We start from the raw sequence: 15,923 nt of genomic DNA on the forward strand, positions 1-15,923 counted from the left end.
GGTTTGGAGGGCAGGAACCCTGAGAGCCAGAGCTCACAACCGCCCTCCACTCAGTCTGGGAAACAGAGTTGTTATGATTGACACTCTTTTGACACTTGGGTGTCTCTACTCTCTGAGGTTCACCATGTATACCCCACTAACATGAGTTCCTGATTATCTTGAAAGGCAGAGGCCACCTGGAGTCATTAAGAGGAAGTGCAGTGTTGTGTGTTTGCCTTGTGCTTGGCTGAGTGGGGATGTTGGCGCTCCGTGCCAACACCATGCACAGTGAGTGCTTGATGCTGTGTAGAAAGGCAGCACAACATGAACTGTACAGTGTGTTTTTCTGAGTTATTATTCTATTTCATTTAAAGACAGGGCTCTCCTTGTGTGTCTCTGCCTGGCCTGGCCTCATTATGTAGACACAGAGATCCACCTGCTTCTGCCTCCTGAGATCAGAGGCACAAGCCATCATGTACTGTCTGATGTGACTTCTATTGCAGTACTTTGTAGTCAATACCATTCCATAGAAATTTTTTTTGTTTGTTTGTTTTTTGTTTTTTGTTTGTTTGGATTTTTTTGTTTGCTTGTTTTTTGGTTTTTTGGTTTTTTGAGACAGGGTTTCTCTGTGTAGTCTTGGCTGTCCTAGACTCGCTTTGTAGTCCAGGCTGGCCTCAAACTCACAGCGATCCGCCTGCCTCTGCCTCCCGAGTTCTGGAATTAAAGACGTGCGCCACCATGCCCAGAATTTTAATTGCATGTAATCTGATTGATTTCCCAATCAGTGGGACCTACCTGACTTGGACACCACTGGAAAGGAATTCCAACAATGCCTATAGTTTAGCTGTGATCCTGCATCTACTTCTTTCCCACATTGATAGATCACATACTGATCCTATTCGATTATTAAAATATCTGAGCCTGGGGAAGCAAGATGGCTCAGTAGGTAATGTGCTTGCTGCCAAGCCTGATACCTAGTCAGTCCTGCACCCACATGGTAGATGGAACCAACTAACAGCCACAGATTTTCCTCTGAACTTGTCATATGCCATGGTGTGCACACGGGCATACATGTAATAAGCACATACATTTTTTTTAAAGGTTCTAAAAAAATGTAGGGTTAAACATTGTTCTGAACTAAATATTTGTTTTAAAGAACAAATAATGAGCTTTAAGTGTCAGTAAGTTAGTTGTTCAGACTAGCCTTAAACTCATTTTATAGCCCAGAATGGCCTTGAACTCAAGGTTCTCTTCCCCACAAATCCACATGCACATGTACCTACTTCTTAAGAGTAACTCTCTTGACAGGCATGGTCACACACTTGTGTGGTTTTGTTTATCTCATATTCCAGTGAAATTGTTGAAACCACTGTTTTAAAAATAGTTGTTAATAGGCTTAAAAATTCTATGTAAGTGACTAAGGATTTCTGTGGCTGGCCCGTCTTCACTTGCACTGTGTCAGCAGTTGATTAAGTCACACACCAGTGTTCATCGAAACATTAAACTAAGGAAAGTCTTAGTCATCCTCTGTAGGGACTGTGGGTTAGGTTCACTGTGCACAGGAAGTGCAGTGCGCCTGCACAGTCCTTTGGGAGGACTGGACTACATAATTGTGATGGATCTGATGTGTAGTACTTCCACCCCTATATTCTAGTGTCAGATATTAAATCTGAGGGTCTTGTGTATTCCAGGCAGTTGTCCTACACTGAGTTTGAGCCTGTGAATGTCCTGGGGTGGCTTCGACAGTCTTTATAAAGGGAGGGAGTTATCAAAATCATCAGTAATTCTTGAAATGATTCCTCATTAATCTGTCCCTAGCCCTCTATGCAGTTGCTATTAGGCTCACCAAGCCTGATGGACGAGAGTTCCCTTTCCAGGATACACATCGGGGGAAGAGAGAACCAACGTCTGACCTCCACATGCAGGCAGTGACACAGGAGCACATGCGGGAGGAATCCCACACCCTAGAATAAAGAAACAAGTTAAAATTCAAGAACAGGCTACTTTGGAGTTGGAGAGAGATCAGTGGTTCAGAGCACAAACTACTTTCGCATAGCATGGAAGGGTCAGTTCCCAGGACCCACATCAGGAGGCTCACAGCTACCCATAATTCAGCTCCAGGGTGTCCAGCACCCTTTTCTAGATTCTACAGTTAACCAGATTCACACATGCATGCACCACACACAGACACATACTCACACAGTGAAAAATAAAGTGAATATTAAATAGGATGCTGAAGTGCTTGCATAATTTTTAGTAAAACAGTAGTGAGTTAAGTTTGTCAAATAATTGGATTAATCATTCTTTAAGTATAGAAAAGAAATAATGGATGTGGAGGCTTCTGCTGCTAACACTGCTCAGCTCATAGTGGGAGGACAAACGCTCCATGAGAGAGCTGTTAGCCGAATTCTTTTACCCAGCACCACTGATGAACAACACCACATTGCTGAGGGCACAGGATCTTATGTTGTAACAGAACAGTTTATGTGTCTGCCCCAGACACTATGCTGTGTGTGTGTGTGTGTGTGTGTGTGTGTGTGTGTGTGTGTGTGCGCGCGCGCGCGCGCGTGTGTGTGCCTGTACCAGCCACTGTGCTATACTTTTAAACAAAAGTGACTTGTATGCAGCATGAGTTGGCTCTTTCCACACATTCAGTCTATATGAAAAGGAAAAGGATTTTTTTGATTTTGTTTTTTCAGTATGTTTAGAGCAGAAGCCTGAAATACTGGAAAATAAAATTATTAGTGTGGTGTTATAATAGGAAGTGTTGATGCAGTTTTGTTGAGAACAGCATTGACAGTTCCTCTGGTTAGATGTGTCCTGTTGTTACTGAATAAAAACGCCTCAACCCTGAATGCTATTTCATGTTCTTCTCTTCTGTTGGCTGTGTGTGCCCTTTGTTGCCCAGGGTATTGAAGACATTATTAAAATTTGGACAGGCGAGTCACTAATGACCATCAACATATTTCTAGCATAGTCCATGAAAAAGCAGTGTGTGGGGTTGGGCCTGGTGGGATGGCTCAGCAGTTAAGAGTGCCTCCTGAGAGCCAGGCGTGGTGGCGCACGCCTTTAATCCCAGCACTCGGGAGGCAGAGGCAGGTGGATCGCTGTGAGTTCAAGGCCAACCTGGTCTACAAAGTGAGTCCAGGATGGCCAAGGCTACACAGAGAAACCCTGTCTCGAAAAACCAAAAACAAACAAACAAAAAAACAAAAACAAAAAAACCAAAAGAGTCCCTCCTGCCCTTCTGGAGGTCCTGAGTTCAGTTTCAGAAACTACATGGTGACTCACAACTATCTATAATGTGATCTGATGCCCTCTTCTGACATGCAGGTGTACATGCAGATAAAGCACTCAAAACCCTAAACAAATAAACAAATCTTAAAAAAAAAAAAAATCAATAGGTTCCTTTTCTGTGCTCTGAAGAGTCTGTGGTTGAGCAATAGAATGTTTTTGTCTGTTGATACATTGATACATGGCATCTTATATTTTTTCTTTTTCTTTCTTTCTTTCTTTTTTTCAGACAGGGTTTGTCTGTGTAGCCCTGGCTGCCCTGGACTCTCTTTGTAGACTAGCTTGGCCTCGAGCTCACAGAGGAGCTCACAGAGTCTACCAGCCTCTGCCTCCCGAGTGCTGGGATTTAAGGCGTGTCCCACCATGCCCGGCTGTATCTTACGCCTTTTGAGACAGTTCTTGCTATTTAGTTCAGGCTGGTCTCAGACTCCCAATTGTTGCACCTACACCCCTCAAGTATGGGATTTAATGTTTCGTCACCATGCTGGCTTTGATATTTTCAAACTATGTTTAAATGTGTGAAGACATAACCTTTTTGATCTGTATTAGCTAAAACTGATAAGAAATTGCATACCTTTTAAAAAAGTTGATATGATCAAGCCTTTCAGTGTAGTATGTGATGAAAATAATTTTTGGTTAGATAAACAGTAAAACCTGAATCAGTTTGTAGAGTTTCATCTAATTATTGACTACTTAATACTCAGTACTCGTGACCAGGTAACTGCCCCGTTGTTCAATTTGTGGCTAGGTTAAATACAATTTGAATAAGGAAATAACTAAAGGTAGTGTTTGGCCTTCTGTTTCTGGTGGAACTGGTTGGGGAATGGGTCACTGTGCAGAAGCATTCATTGCCCATCAGCCGCTGGCCTCCACATGCATAGCCCCTCCCCCACAATGTACACACACACGCACGCACGCACTAGAAGTTGATGAAGTTCCAGCGAGTCCACTGCACTCCTGGTTTGTAAAATTTGTACCTAAATTTGGGTTGCTGATAGCTGTCAGGAGGCTCACACTGGCTCCTCCCATCTGCTGCTCAACATTATGATCACCTTGAAACTTTAAAAACAGAATTGCAGACCCCAGTGCAAACCACTTCTATAAGCTTTAAAAAAATGTTGGATTTTATTTGGTGTGTCATATATATATATATATTCTTAATGTTTTTTCCCCCATTCTCTGACAGACCCCTTATCCCTCTGGACAGAATGCGGGTCCAGCTACATTGGTCTATCCTCAAGCCCCTCAGACAATGAATTCACAACCTCAGGCCCGGTCTCCGGTAAGTAAGCAGAGGCAGCTCTGGCTTTTCTGTGTAGCTGCTGTGGTCTTGTAGTGAATGCTCACTTTGTTCTGGGGAAGACTCCCCATGGTCATCATCACTGCCACCACACTGTCACTGCTGTTACTGGTTTGCACTTGCACTTGGAACAGCTTGGACGCAGTGGCCATTTACATTTCTTAGGGAGGAAAAGGTCGATCTGTGCCATGAAGTTCCTTCTACACAGTCTGTTATATCAGGTTTCCCTCCGTGAAGTTCTTCCTGCTTTACTTCCACTGTTCAGAATCAGAAAAGTGAAGTATAGTGACATTAGCAGCCAATTGGGTTTGACGGGCTAGCCTCAGACTGCTGTGGGAAGTAGGCTTTCTGACCCAGGGTCAATAGACCGATCCAGCCGTTGGACAGTCTGATCACATGCATGATATCTACCCAAGTGTATTCGTTCCTTCAGTGGTAAATTGATTGTCACACAGGTGTACGTGCAGTCATCCTCCTTGTTCACCCTCATGTGCATTGCAACACGTGCTGAGATGGAGTCCAGGTCACCCTTCTGCCTCACAGCGCACAGTGGCTTCTGCTGTCCGGCCCTTAGTGTTGCTTCCTTCCCTGCATGAGTAGCTTTGGGCAGAAGGCGTCTCTGTAACATCTCATTGTGCCTCACGTCCTCTTTGTTCTTGAGCGCTGTGTATTCTTGGAATACAGGGATCTTCTTTTTGCACCCCAACCCCGCTTTTTGCTTGTAGCGCAGGAAGGTCATTGCATTAGCTCCTGCTCATTTGGTTTCATGCATGAAGTTTGAAATGTTCCAGAGACTTGCTTAAAGAACCAGAGTGTCTAGACTGTCCTTCTCACCTCTTCCGCCTTCCTCTCCCTCGGTGCCTTCTTCTCCAACACCTGTTCTTAGATCCTGGTTCTCCCACTGGTCGGAGAAACCATTTTTAGAGTTGTGGAACTCAATTCCTTGTTGCCTGTTTGCTTGTCTCCTTTTTTGCTGAAACGGTGAACCCAATGTCTGGTGCAAGTGTTGTTCTGAGAGCGCTGTGGGGATGTGGATACTTGGCTATTGGAGTGGGCCTGAGATCCCAGCACATCAATATAGGTAGACCCCACCCTGTCCTGACTGTAAAACATGGGATGCCATGGTAAGCTCTTACTACAGAGAACTCTGCGGCCCTCTCCCTCCTGTCCCCGTTTTAACGATTGGGGAAGATAGTCAGAGTGACAGTCCACGGTTAGAGCTTGTGCAGGACCTGAGTGAAGAGCTGCATCTCTAAACCAGTTTTCTCGACAGCCCAGCAGAGCAGTGCCAATACATTGCACAGACAACTGGAAGAGGAGGAAGGTTTTGGAACAGACTCCCGTTTACAGGTCCTTGGCTGGAAGAGGCTGGATAAAATACTGCATTGTAAGCAATATAACAAACTGTACTTCTTGCAGGCAGCGGTGCCTCTGGCACGCACTATTTCTGACCACACCCACACATTGGCTGATGAACAGAACTGCATTGCTTGCTTCTTCTCCAGAAGCCCAACCTGGCGTGCTAGTTTCTGCCAGGGGCAGTGGGAAAACTCTAACCAATTGGGTGGGTCCTCTATTGGGAATTAGACAGGAATAATTTGGGCTTTACACTTCTCCCCTTATTTTAAATGTGAAGTGGAATATCCCTTTCAGATTTGAATCTAAACAATAATTTGAATTTAAAAGATAAATTTCAAGGCTTCTTGTCTACCCTTCCCATTTTATAATTGATTATTAAGGGAGCAATTATCTGTAGTTATCAGCCATTTTTCCCCTGTGGTCATAAACTCTTTCAGCTACTATCCTGTTTGCAATTTTTTGCCATTTCCTCCAGTAGTGACCATTACCACCACTTTACTAGAAGCCACACATAGCACATTCCATTACATGCCCAAAGCAAGTGCAAGACTGGCAGAGCACAGACTATTCTTGCATATTGCTTTGGGTCTGATAGCTTTTATTTTATTTGTGTTGGTGCCGGGAGGGTAAAATCGGGCATGAAACTTGGCAGGAGTGCATTTTCTGTTTCCATTCCGAGTTGCCATGGTCTAGTCCCGTTCATCCTTCAGCTGCTGGCCCGGCAGGGAGAGGCTTGAGGCTGCGTTGAGGGCCCTGCAGCTTGTTGAGCGATGGCAGCGTACCCCATTCTCTTCTGCTTCAGTAGGCCAGTGGCAGTGCATAGGCTAGCCTTTTCTGTTCTTCTTGGGCACCTGCTTTTTCAATCCTACTGGCTTCAAGTGCCCCCTTCCTCCCTCAGGTTCTCTTCCCGTCTGTATTTCTGATCGATACGTACTGTCCAATTTAGGTTCATAATATGGAGACTATTGTTCCACATTTATAAATGTTGACAGCTGCCCATCTGCTCCACTTTCTTGATGGAACTGTAGTTTTTGTTTTTGTTTTTTTAATAGTCTGAGAAAAATAGTGAAGCTATTAGAAGTCTGACTTGGGGCAGGAACAACTTGGCTTTTGTAGTAACCTGTGACTGTTCCATTGGCCATCCTCAGCTACCAACTCTGCCCAGCAGGGCGTGGACACCCAGGTGGTCTTAACCCTGGACCCCAGTTCACATGCAGCTGCTCTCCTTTATACCTCCAGTCCTCACCACCTCCAAGTGCTGCCTTTGGAAAGAAGAAACTTTTGTTTTTAACATGAGCCAGCAGTGATTACAGTTTGTTCTGTTGCTTACAGCCGTCCCTAGGTCAGATTGGTAACACTCCAGAAGACAACCCCACAGCCCTCAGGACCAGTACAGAGCAGTTCAGGGACTCCAGGGCCTTTGCACTGCCTTAGTTAGGGTTTTCTTTTCACATATATGCATACTTTTGTAAGATAGTTCTTTCTTGATTGGAACTTGGCTGTTGTCTAAAGTTGAACTTTTTTGTTAGAACCTTGGAAATGAGGACCTTTCTTCAGAGCACTAAGTTGGGCACCCCTGTGCTGGACTCGGTGTTTGAAGTGGCCGCTGTCTCTTGTTTTCCTCAAATGTGTCATGCAGGGATCTCCCCCTTCTGACCTCTCTTTTCGTGTCATGTGGATGGTATTGCTTAACCTCAAAACTTGGTGCCCATGGTGGAGGAATGATCCATTCTGTTCTATGAATTTAAAACCTGTTTCTTTGAAGAGGAGAAATTTCTAGAAGACCCTAGCTGCCACCTTTTGTCATCCTGAAAAGCCTATTTGCCAAACTTAGGGTCTTCTCTCAACACACCCTGAGCAAGCACAGACCATCAAGGTGCTTTTCTAAACACTTGCTGACATTGTAGTTTCTGAAGTAGGATTTCTTTTGTCAGTGGGCTCCATGCTGGGGCGGTGTGCTCCACAGCTGTGTTAGGTATTTTCACTGTGGAGTAGCCCAGTGGGGAAAGTTCCAAAGCTGCACGGTCTGTTTTGTGGATGGATGAGTGAACTGCTAAGTGGAGGTGAGCAACACTCAAGTCAGTCTGCAGCCTGCTTCCTCTGTGGTTGTGAAGGCACAAGGGCTTCCAAGACACACATATTTATGTAGTCCTTAAATATGGTGACGAAAAACCCTGCTGCTTTGTACTCAGAACAGCTCTCGTGGTGTTTTCACTGCTAAAAAGGGTAGTCCACGTGGAGTCCAGCAGGGATTGCCAGCAGGTGTGGCTTCATGCTGCATTTTCTTTGTCTTTTTTAGTTAAAATTATTATTAGGATCCAGATTTAGCTTTGATAAATTATTTAATTCTAGAGGTTTGGTTGTTTTGTTGTGCTTTAAATTCTGATTGAGGAGTTGTTGTAGGAGGCCGAATGGAAGTGCATGTCAAGTGCTAGAAGTAAGAGAGGGCTTGGGCGCTCCTCCTCCCATTGCCAGCACTGGGTGTCCAGGCAAGCAGGCCCCTCAGTCGCAGAGTCGAAATTTCGCATTTCCTTCCCACTCTCCTCCGTCCTATAGTAATGCCATTGACTGATCACATTAGAGAGCAGTCGTCTTTACTGGCTGTTTGCTTTGACGTGCTGACTGTTCAGTTTTACTAGTTAACTGCATTGCAACACATGCGCGCGAGCATGCACATACACGCACTCTCTGCCACACTCACGTACTCACACACACACTCTAAGGCTGTGTATTAGACACCCATTTAAGGAACAATTCAGTCTGTTCTTTGACATGTATTTCTATTTCCTGAGGACATAAATATCTACTGTGTGTTTGTAATCTAAAAACATTTCTGGTGCCCTCCAACTAGATATAGTTTCATGCAGCATATTTGATTTCCATGTTTGTTTCAATACAACCACCTATTGTTTCAAACTTTGCATCCTTTTTTTTTTTTAAAGAATTTATTTACGCTAGTCCTGTGAGAGAGTACCCAGATGCTAATAGCTAACAGCCTTTTCCCAGCTTCTAAATGACAAAATATCTGGGGGTGAGGGTGGGTTGTGGTGGTAGCTGGTGGGTCTTGGTGCCTGTCTGTCACTGTCCTACAGCAAAGCCTTTACTGTTTTGTGTTTTTATTTTTACTCTTGTGGGTTTTACTTTTTCTTTTGTTGTATATTGTGTAACTTTGGTTTCTGTTGTGTTTCTGACTCTTTGTGCCTTTCCTTTTGTGTCTGTTTTCCCTTCTCCTCTCAGTTTGCAGCGGGGCCTCGACCTGCCCATCATCAGGTACTGTACCCTTGCCCTTCACTGTCACCCTGACTAACATGTGGGGCTTTGTAGCTGCTGACCCTTAGAATGCTGCCACCCTGTGTGAGCACACTGATGGTTCTTCGTGAGCAGTCTCTGTCTAGTCAGAGTTGCTTGGCTTTATTTTTAATTCGTTTAACATTATTTTTTAACAAGCCCATTTGCCTCTGTTTATATAGCAAGCTTAAAACATTGTTTTCTTCCCTTGAGAAGATACTTTGAATTTAGACGACTGTCAAACGTTAGGTATATTACGTCCTCACAGGTTTTGTTAATGAATTTAAGCTATTGGAGCAGGCAGCATTCTAAGGGTTGCGTTAACACTCTGCTGTAACTGACACTAATGAAAAGAGTAGCTTTCTAAAGCCATGTGTGAATCACTAACTCAGACTCATAACAAATTGGTTAACAACAAGGAGCATTCATCTGCTGCATAGAACTCTTCATATACCATACTTAACCTGAATGTTTAACCTATTACTCTATAAGATGAGGATGTGATAGGAATTAAAGTTTAAAAAAATCAGGAACCACGTCTGCATTACTTTGCATATGTGTACTAAAGGTGACCCAATGGGGAAAACTAAAGACTCCAGTGGTGGTGCACGCTTTTGATCCCAGCACTTGAGAGGCAGAGGCAGGTGATTTGCTGTGAGTTCGAGGCCAGCCTGGTCTACAAAGTGAATCTAGGACAACAAAGGCTACACAGAGAAACCCTGCCTCGAAAAACCAAAAAGACTCCAGTTATCGCCTTGTCCCCGCTCTAGCACCGCATGGAGTGTTCTGAGACACTTTCCCTGTGGTGTAGTAGGAACAGCCCAGGTTAGAGGCTGACACATTGGGGTGCATGTGACCAGTGCACATAGGCAAGTCTCTAAGCTTCAGCCCCCTGCTGTATAAACAGAAAGCAGACTTGTAGGAACACACAGCACCTGACACAGATGAGCCAGTCAGACACACAGTGCTCCTAAATAAGGTGTGTTTAGTCAGCCTGTTAGTGTTGAGAGACATGAGAAGGACCCTTCCTGTGTTTACCCATGATACTGTTTTGTTCAGAATTTTTATTATTCATTAAACTGGTGTTGTCACTTTAAATCTTTCGTTATATTGAGTGAATTAACACAAAGCTCTATTGCTTAAAATAATAGTCTTAACAATTTGGAGGAGACAGGGCCACCAATTTCTAAGGTGTTCCAAGCTTGGATATGGCATGGATGTGTGTGTGTGTGTGTGTGTGTGTGTGTGTGTGTGTGTGTGTGTGTGTGATAGAACTTGGGTATTTTTTTTAGCTTGACGATACACTTCGGAATATTGGCAGGAGCCAGACATAGGTTTCATTCCCTTATTAACTGAGGGTTCTGGATAAGTTACTATCCTCAGCTTCAGCTTTCTCATCTCTCAAATGGAATTGACAGAGATACCCTAAAAAGGAAGAATGTGAAGAAGAAGAAGAAGAAGAAGAAGAATGCAAATGAAGTGGTCAGAGGGAGGACCATGTGCTTGCTACTACTTAAATATATAGTTCCTTTATCATTGTTTTTATATTTATCATTTTTCCCCCTGCTTGTATGGCTACATTTGTGTGTACTGTTGTTTTTGGAGGCCAGATGAGGGCACTGGACCCCTTGAAAGTAGAGTGACAGCTGGCTATGAACTACCTTGTAGGTGGTGGGAATTGAATGTGGGTCCTTTGGAAGAGCAGTCAGTACTCTTAACCACAGAGCCATCCCTCCAACTCCAGAGTTAATATAATTTTAAAGAATTTATTCAAGTCTGCAGAGACAAAGTTTATATTTTAATCAAGGTGAGATCAAATACTCCTAAGAGAGAAATGAGGACATTTCTGCCCAAAAAGTAGAGTGAAAGGGAAGTGGGATTTTGTGAATTAACTAGCAAGAAGGAAAACACCTTTTGAGTTCCTTGGTAAGGGGTAATGTTAAGTTTCTTCACTCACCTCTGTGTTTCTTAAACATTGGTTTTTCTCAGGGAACACCGCCAGTAGCAGTAATTAGGAATGCCTTTGGCCGCTCTTCTCCTCCTCTTTTGGTAGGTGGTGCGAATTCTGAAACCAGAGCAGTGACAATTTCCTTAGGATGGTTGATCTAAAAAGCTCTCTGTTCTTGAGGGCTGGAGCAGAAACCGAACGGCTCTATGTTTCTGCTACCTGGGGTCCCCTATAGTGGCCCTCAGCTTGGGGTGCTGTGCCGAGCGCTTACAAACATCAATTTGCACAGTCATTTTAAAAACTTTCTCATGAGGTATGTGACTTGCTTTCAGAGACTTTTGTGACATAAGATTGACTTTAGTAGCCATGCCCCTTGTGTCATATACAACCTTTTCTGATTGCTTAAAAAAAATCTCAGGATGATATTCTCAAAGAGTAAATAAAAAAAATATATTTATAAGATAAGTAATTCATTAAAAACTTTTTCCTGCTAAATAGAGAATTATACCTGTGTGTTGCATTCATTAGCAAGAAAAGGCTTGCTTTGGTTTGATCAAATGGGTTATCTGGTAGCTACCTCAAGTTGGCATGTAGCCTACTCTATAGCTGAAGATTACCTTGTGTTTGTTTTAAAGTATTATTTGTGTCAGAGTGTGCCACAGTGCATGTATGAGTCAGTTTTTTCCTTCCACCTTTATCTGTATCTGAGGGACCAAATTTGGCTCTCCAGGCCCAGGACTTGACCTTCCTGGTGCTGGTATCGTAAGCAGGTGCCCCACACCTGGTCTGCATGGTGCTTGAGCTTGAACCCATGCTCGGGAAGTGTGCAACTAACTAAGCTGTATCTTCAGCCTCGGAAAATATTTTCTTAGGGTCATTTTTTGAGATGAGTTTTTGGAGTGCAACATGGGAACCTAGAGTATTACTCTTGAGTACAGGCTACTCTTCCTGGCTCAGTGCCACTTAGGGTCTTTTTGTTCTATTTCATTCTACCCCATAGAGTTCAGTGAATAAGGAAGTCTTGGCAGACACAGTGGTGGAGATTGAGGTGGGAAAATTTTGTAGAGTCAAGGCCTATGTATGTGACCCAGTAAACAAGAAGTAAGTAGTACAGTCTCCTTAGCTCCCACAGTAGCAGTGATTTCTGTGGAGATAGAAAGCAATGGAGCAGCAGTTCCAAGCAGGAGATGCTTGTGCCAGTGCTGACATAGTGGACGTCAGTCGAAAGGAAAAGTTAGCTGTTTTGCCTTCACAGGAAATCTGTTTTACTATAGGGAATGTGTGGGGTGATAAGTTGTGGAAAACCATCCTTTATATTGCAGTGTATGTAGCACTCTTTGCCCTCCAATTGCCAGTCAGTCCCACCCCACTTGTTTCTAGACACTCCATGGAAATGGTGAGACTTCCCCTTTGAGATTTGATGAGTCTATGGGTCCCTCCTCCTCACCTGCAGAGTCAGGTAGAGACAGCTTTGGAGAGTTGGTGAGGAGCAGGTGTTCATTACACAGAACAGGACATGGATGGCAGCATAGTGAAACTTCTTCAGGGACAAAGTCCACACACACACACATTTAAAACAAAACCGCATGTCCATCTTTGTCCTTGGGTCTTAGCGGCTTGTACTTCAGGTTGAATTTGAAGTCACAAATTACTTTTCACCTATGGTTGTTTGCTTTGGCCCTATATTCTTTGTTTTGTTTTGCTTTATTTTGTTTTTTAGCCAGATATTTTAAAAGCAAGACTTAGAATTAGCTTCGAAGCCAGGCATAGTGGTGTTCGCCTAATCCCAGCACTTGGGAGGCAGATGCAGGCAGATCTCTGAGTTCAAGGATAGCCTGGTCTATTTACACAGTTCCAGGACAGCAAGGGCGACAGAGGGAAGCCTCTCAGCCCCTACCCTCACCGCCAAAAAAAGACTTAGCTTCAGGATTGGCCAGGAGCTACATGTTGCCCTAGTGCTTGGGTGGCTGAGGCAGGCGTATCCCAAGCTATAGGCCAACCAGAGTGCACGGTGGAATTCTTAACTCAAAAAGTGTCCCCAAGCCACCCAGCCCAAGATGTCGAGACTAGCAATAAGATTTCTTGTCTCTCTTTCATTAGTGGCTACTTCTTGTCATTTATATCCTTTTACATTTTGTAAAGAAATCTACATCAAGTCGGGCAAAGTAGTGCACACCTGCAATCCCAGCAGCTGTGAAGGCAGAGGCAGGCAGAGCTCTGTGAGTTCGAGGCCAGCATGGTCTACAATTAGAGTCCAGGACAACCAAGGCTACACAGAGAAACCCTATCTCGAAAACAAACAAACAAAGAAAGAAAGAAATCTACATCAGAGAATATTCCTTATGAATGTGGGGCATGCCATGCTTGGTAAGTGTGAGGCAAGTGAGTTGTCCTTTGCTAACCATTTGGAGGGATCTTTGTGAAAAGAAAACATCGCCCCATGTAGTTAGAAGCTACACTTTTTTACCCTGTGTAAAATGGAGTTGTGTGAATTGGGGCAAATCCCAAGACTTGTAAATATTGAACATGTTGTTGTTTGTTCTTAAGAGAGACAAGAGACTGCTGTGGGGTCTGCTTTGTGGATTTGCTTTTGTTTCCAAGATCCTTAACTATACTTGGCACGCTGGAGTTAACTTTGCAGTTTGGTCAGGAGGGCACTGCTCCATCAAGGCACGCAGCAGCAGCGTGCATGTGTTTGGATTGGTACAGGCAGGGCCTCATTTGGCCTAGGTTTTCCCATCTTTTCATTCTGTAACTGCCGCCCTTTCACCATTAACCCTTTTCTTCTATGGAAGAAGCAGATGTATTCTGAGCCACTATAGAGTGATGTTGGCTGTCTTTCCTTCTTGTTGAAAATCCCAGTATGATGGATGAGAAGCTGAGAGAGTGGAAGTGCACTTGGATGAGCACAATCCACTAGGTGGGATTTGAACTCTGCCTTGTGGTAGTTGTTCGATGTATTGGATTACTGAAATTTGTGTAGTGTGGTTTGGAGTTCCCTATGTTACTCTCCTCGTCTTGCTTTTGGGTTTCACAGCGAGATCAAGTATTACTTTTTTTGTATTTTGTGTTTTTGTTTTTTCCGTTGAAAGATGCTCTCATTGTGTTGCGACACTCCAGCCTCCCTCCCTCCCTGTGGTCAGTAACTCACTGTAGATAAATTGACTTCCACCTATTGCTGCTTTCTGAGTGCTGGAAGTAAAAAGGAAAGGTGTAGAGCTCCATGCCCGGCCCACAGGTCTTTTGATTAAGAGAAAAACAACGGGGAATTGGTATCTCAAAATGTTCCCAGCATAGAATCATTCTGCACTGGTTACATGCTCTTTGTGTGTGTGGTATTGGCAAATGCTGAGTAGTATGTCATGTTCAAAGTGGCTGGCTATTAGTATGGACGGACTATGAGCTAGCTGAGTGGTGTGGGACAGTCTGCACTGTAGAGGAGCGCTGAAATGTGTCGTTCCTGTGGTAGCTCGGTTCGTTTTGCTGGAAGAGAAAAGCCAGTTGCCTTGTGATTTTCTTTTTCTTTCTTTCCCATCACAGGCTTGAAGGCTTTTCTACTGAGAAGTGTACTGTTGAGATAAGTGTGTCACTGTGGACAGGTTCGTAGATAAAGGAACGTAAAGAAAGGCTTCAGGCCTGCTCTGAGGCCACACCTGGGCACACACTCCTAACAATTGATCCAGTCCATTCTTGAGCTAGAGTAAAACTAGGGCTGAAGTCTTCTTGGAGGATGTTCACTTCCAGACTCCTCCTCCTGACAGAGCAGATCCTCCTGGCAGGGCTGGTCCCTTCTATCTGATGCAGCCCTCTGTGGCAGCATGTCAGTAGGGTTTACTATGGTAATGGGTGCTTCCCCTCACACCTTTTGTTACTGTAGCTCCTGGCTGCATTTGGTACTGGCCACTTGAAATGTGATGGCAACTATCTTTTTTAGAGACACCATGACTGGGTAGCCCATATAAAGAAAAGTATTTAACTGGGACTCACTTATGGTTTCAGTGGTTTAGTCCCATCTTATGGCAGGAAGCATGGCGGCGTGTAGGCAGCAGCAGGAGGCTGCTGCACTAGACCTAGCTTGAGCATATATGAGACCTCAAAGCCCACCTCCACAGTGACACACTTCCTCCCACAAGGGCACACCTACTCCAACAAGGCCACAGCTTCGAATTGTGTCACTCCCGATGTGCCAAGTGTTCAAACACACAAGTCTAAGGGGTCCATTTCTATTCAGACCAACACAGCAATTTTTAGATAACTCTGACAATTGGTAGTTACACCGAAGGATTCGACTTAACTGTGGTGTTTAGGGATAGACAGCAGAGGAGGGGTAGATGGTGCACACTGAATACTTTGGAGCCAATAAAAAGAAAGACTTACCTGTTTGACACTCATTTAAGTATCAACAGTTTCATTGCCCACCTGGTGGCTTTCTGCCATGCCCACTCATCTGAAAAATAGCCTACATTTCTTGCATCACTGGTAAATAGAATTCATATTCCATTGAGTTGTTAGGAAGGGGTGTAGAAAAGAATCTTGACCTCTATTTGTATTTCCCAATTCTCAGTTTTCTAGTTGTGTACATGCGTGTGTATCTATTATGAATGTGTATATGTGTGTGTGTCTGCCTATGTGTATGTTTAAGAGGACAGAGCAGCTCAAAGTATCCTGTTTTTACAGTGTCAATTCAGTATAGTTTGAGTGGGTCGTTGATGACGTGTGGGAAGTGTGTTTATGCATGCGAACACATGCCTGTTT

The 15,923-nt window shown here is 44.0% G+C and overlaps 1 protein-coding gene across 21 annotated transcripts in view; it reads left to right on the forward strand.

Moving 5' to 3' along the window:
- The window catches only part of Eif4g3 (eukaryotic translation initiation factor 4 gamma 3), a 229,760-nt gene that overhangs the window by 91,045 nt on the left and 122,792 nt on the right, over positions 1-15,923 (forward strand). For 9 of the 21 annotated variants that reach the window (XR_007833431.1, XM_051171468.1, XM_051171469.1 and 6 more), the window contains 3 exons: positions 4,460-4,555; positions 5,847-5,960; positions 9,170-9,202. Coding sequence is in view for 20 of the 21 variants with exons in the window: in XM_051171468.1 (XP_051027425.1) it covers positions 4,526-4,555; positions 5,847-5,960; positions 9,170-9,202 (177 nt within the window). In the remaining variant the exon portion in view is untranslated. The remainder of the gene's footprint in view (positions 1-4,459; positions 4,556-5,846; positions 5,961-9,169; positions 9,203-15,923) is intronic. The other 12 variants (XM_051171470.1, XM_051171465.1, XM_051171467.1 and 9 more) reach the window with 3 other exon arrangements.

The sequence above is a fragment of the Acomys russatus genome, chromosome 29 (assembly GCF_903995435.1).
Source record: "Acomys russatus chromosome 29, mAcoRus1.1, whole genome shotgun sequence".
NCBI classification, from domain to species: Eukaryota; Metazoa; Chordata; class Mammalia; order Rodentia; family Muridae; genus Acomys; species Acomys russatus.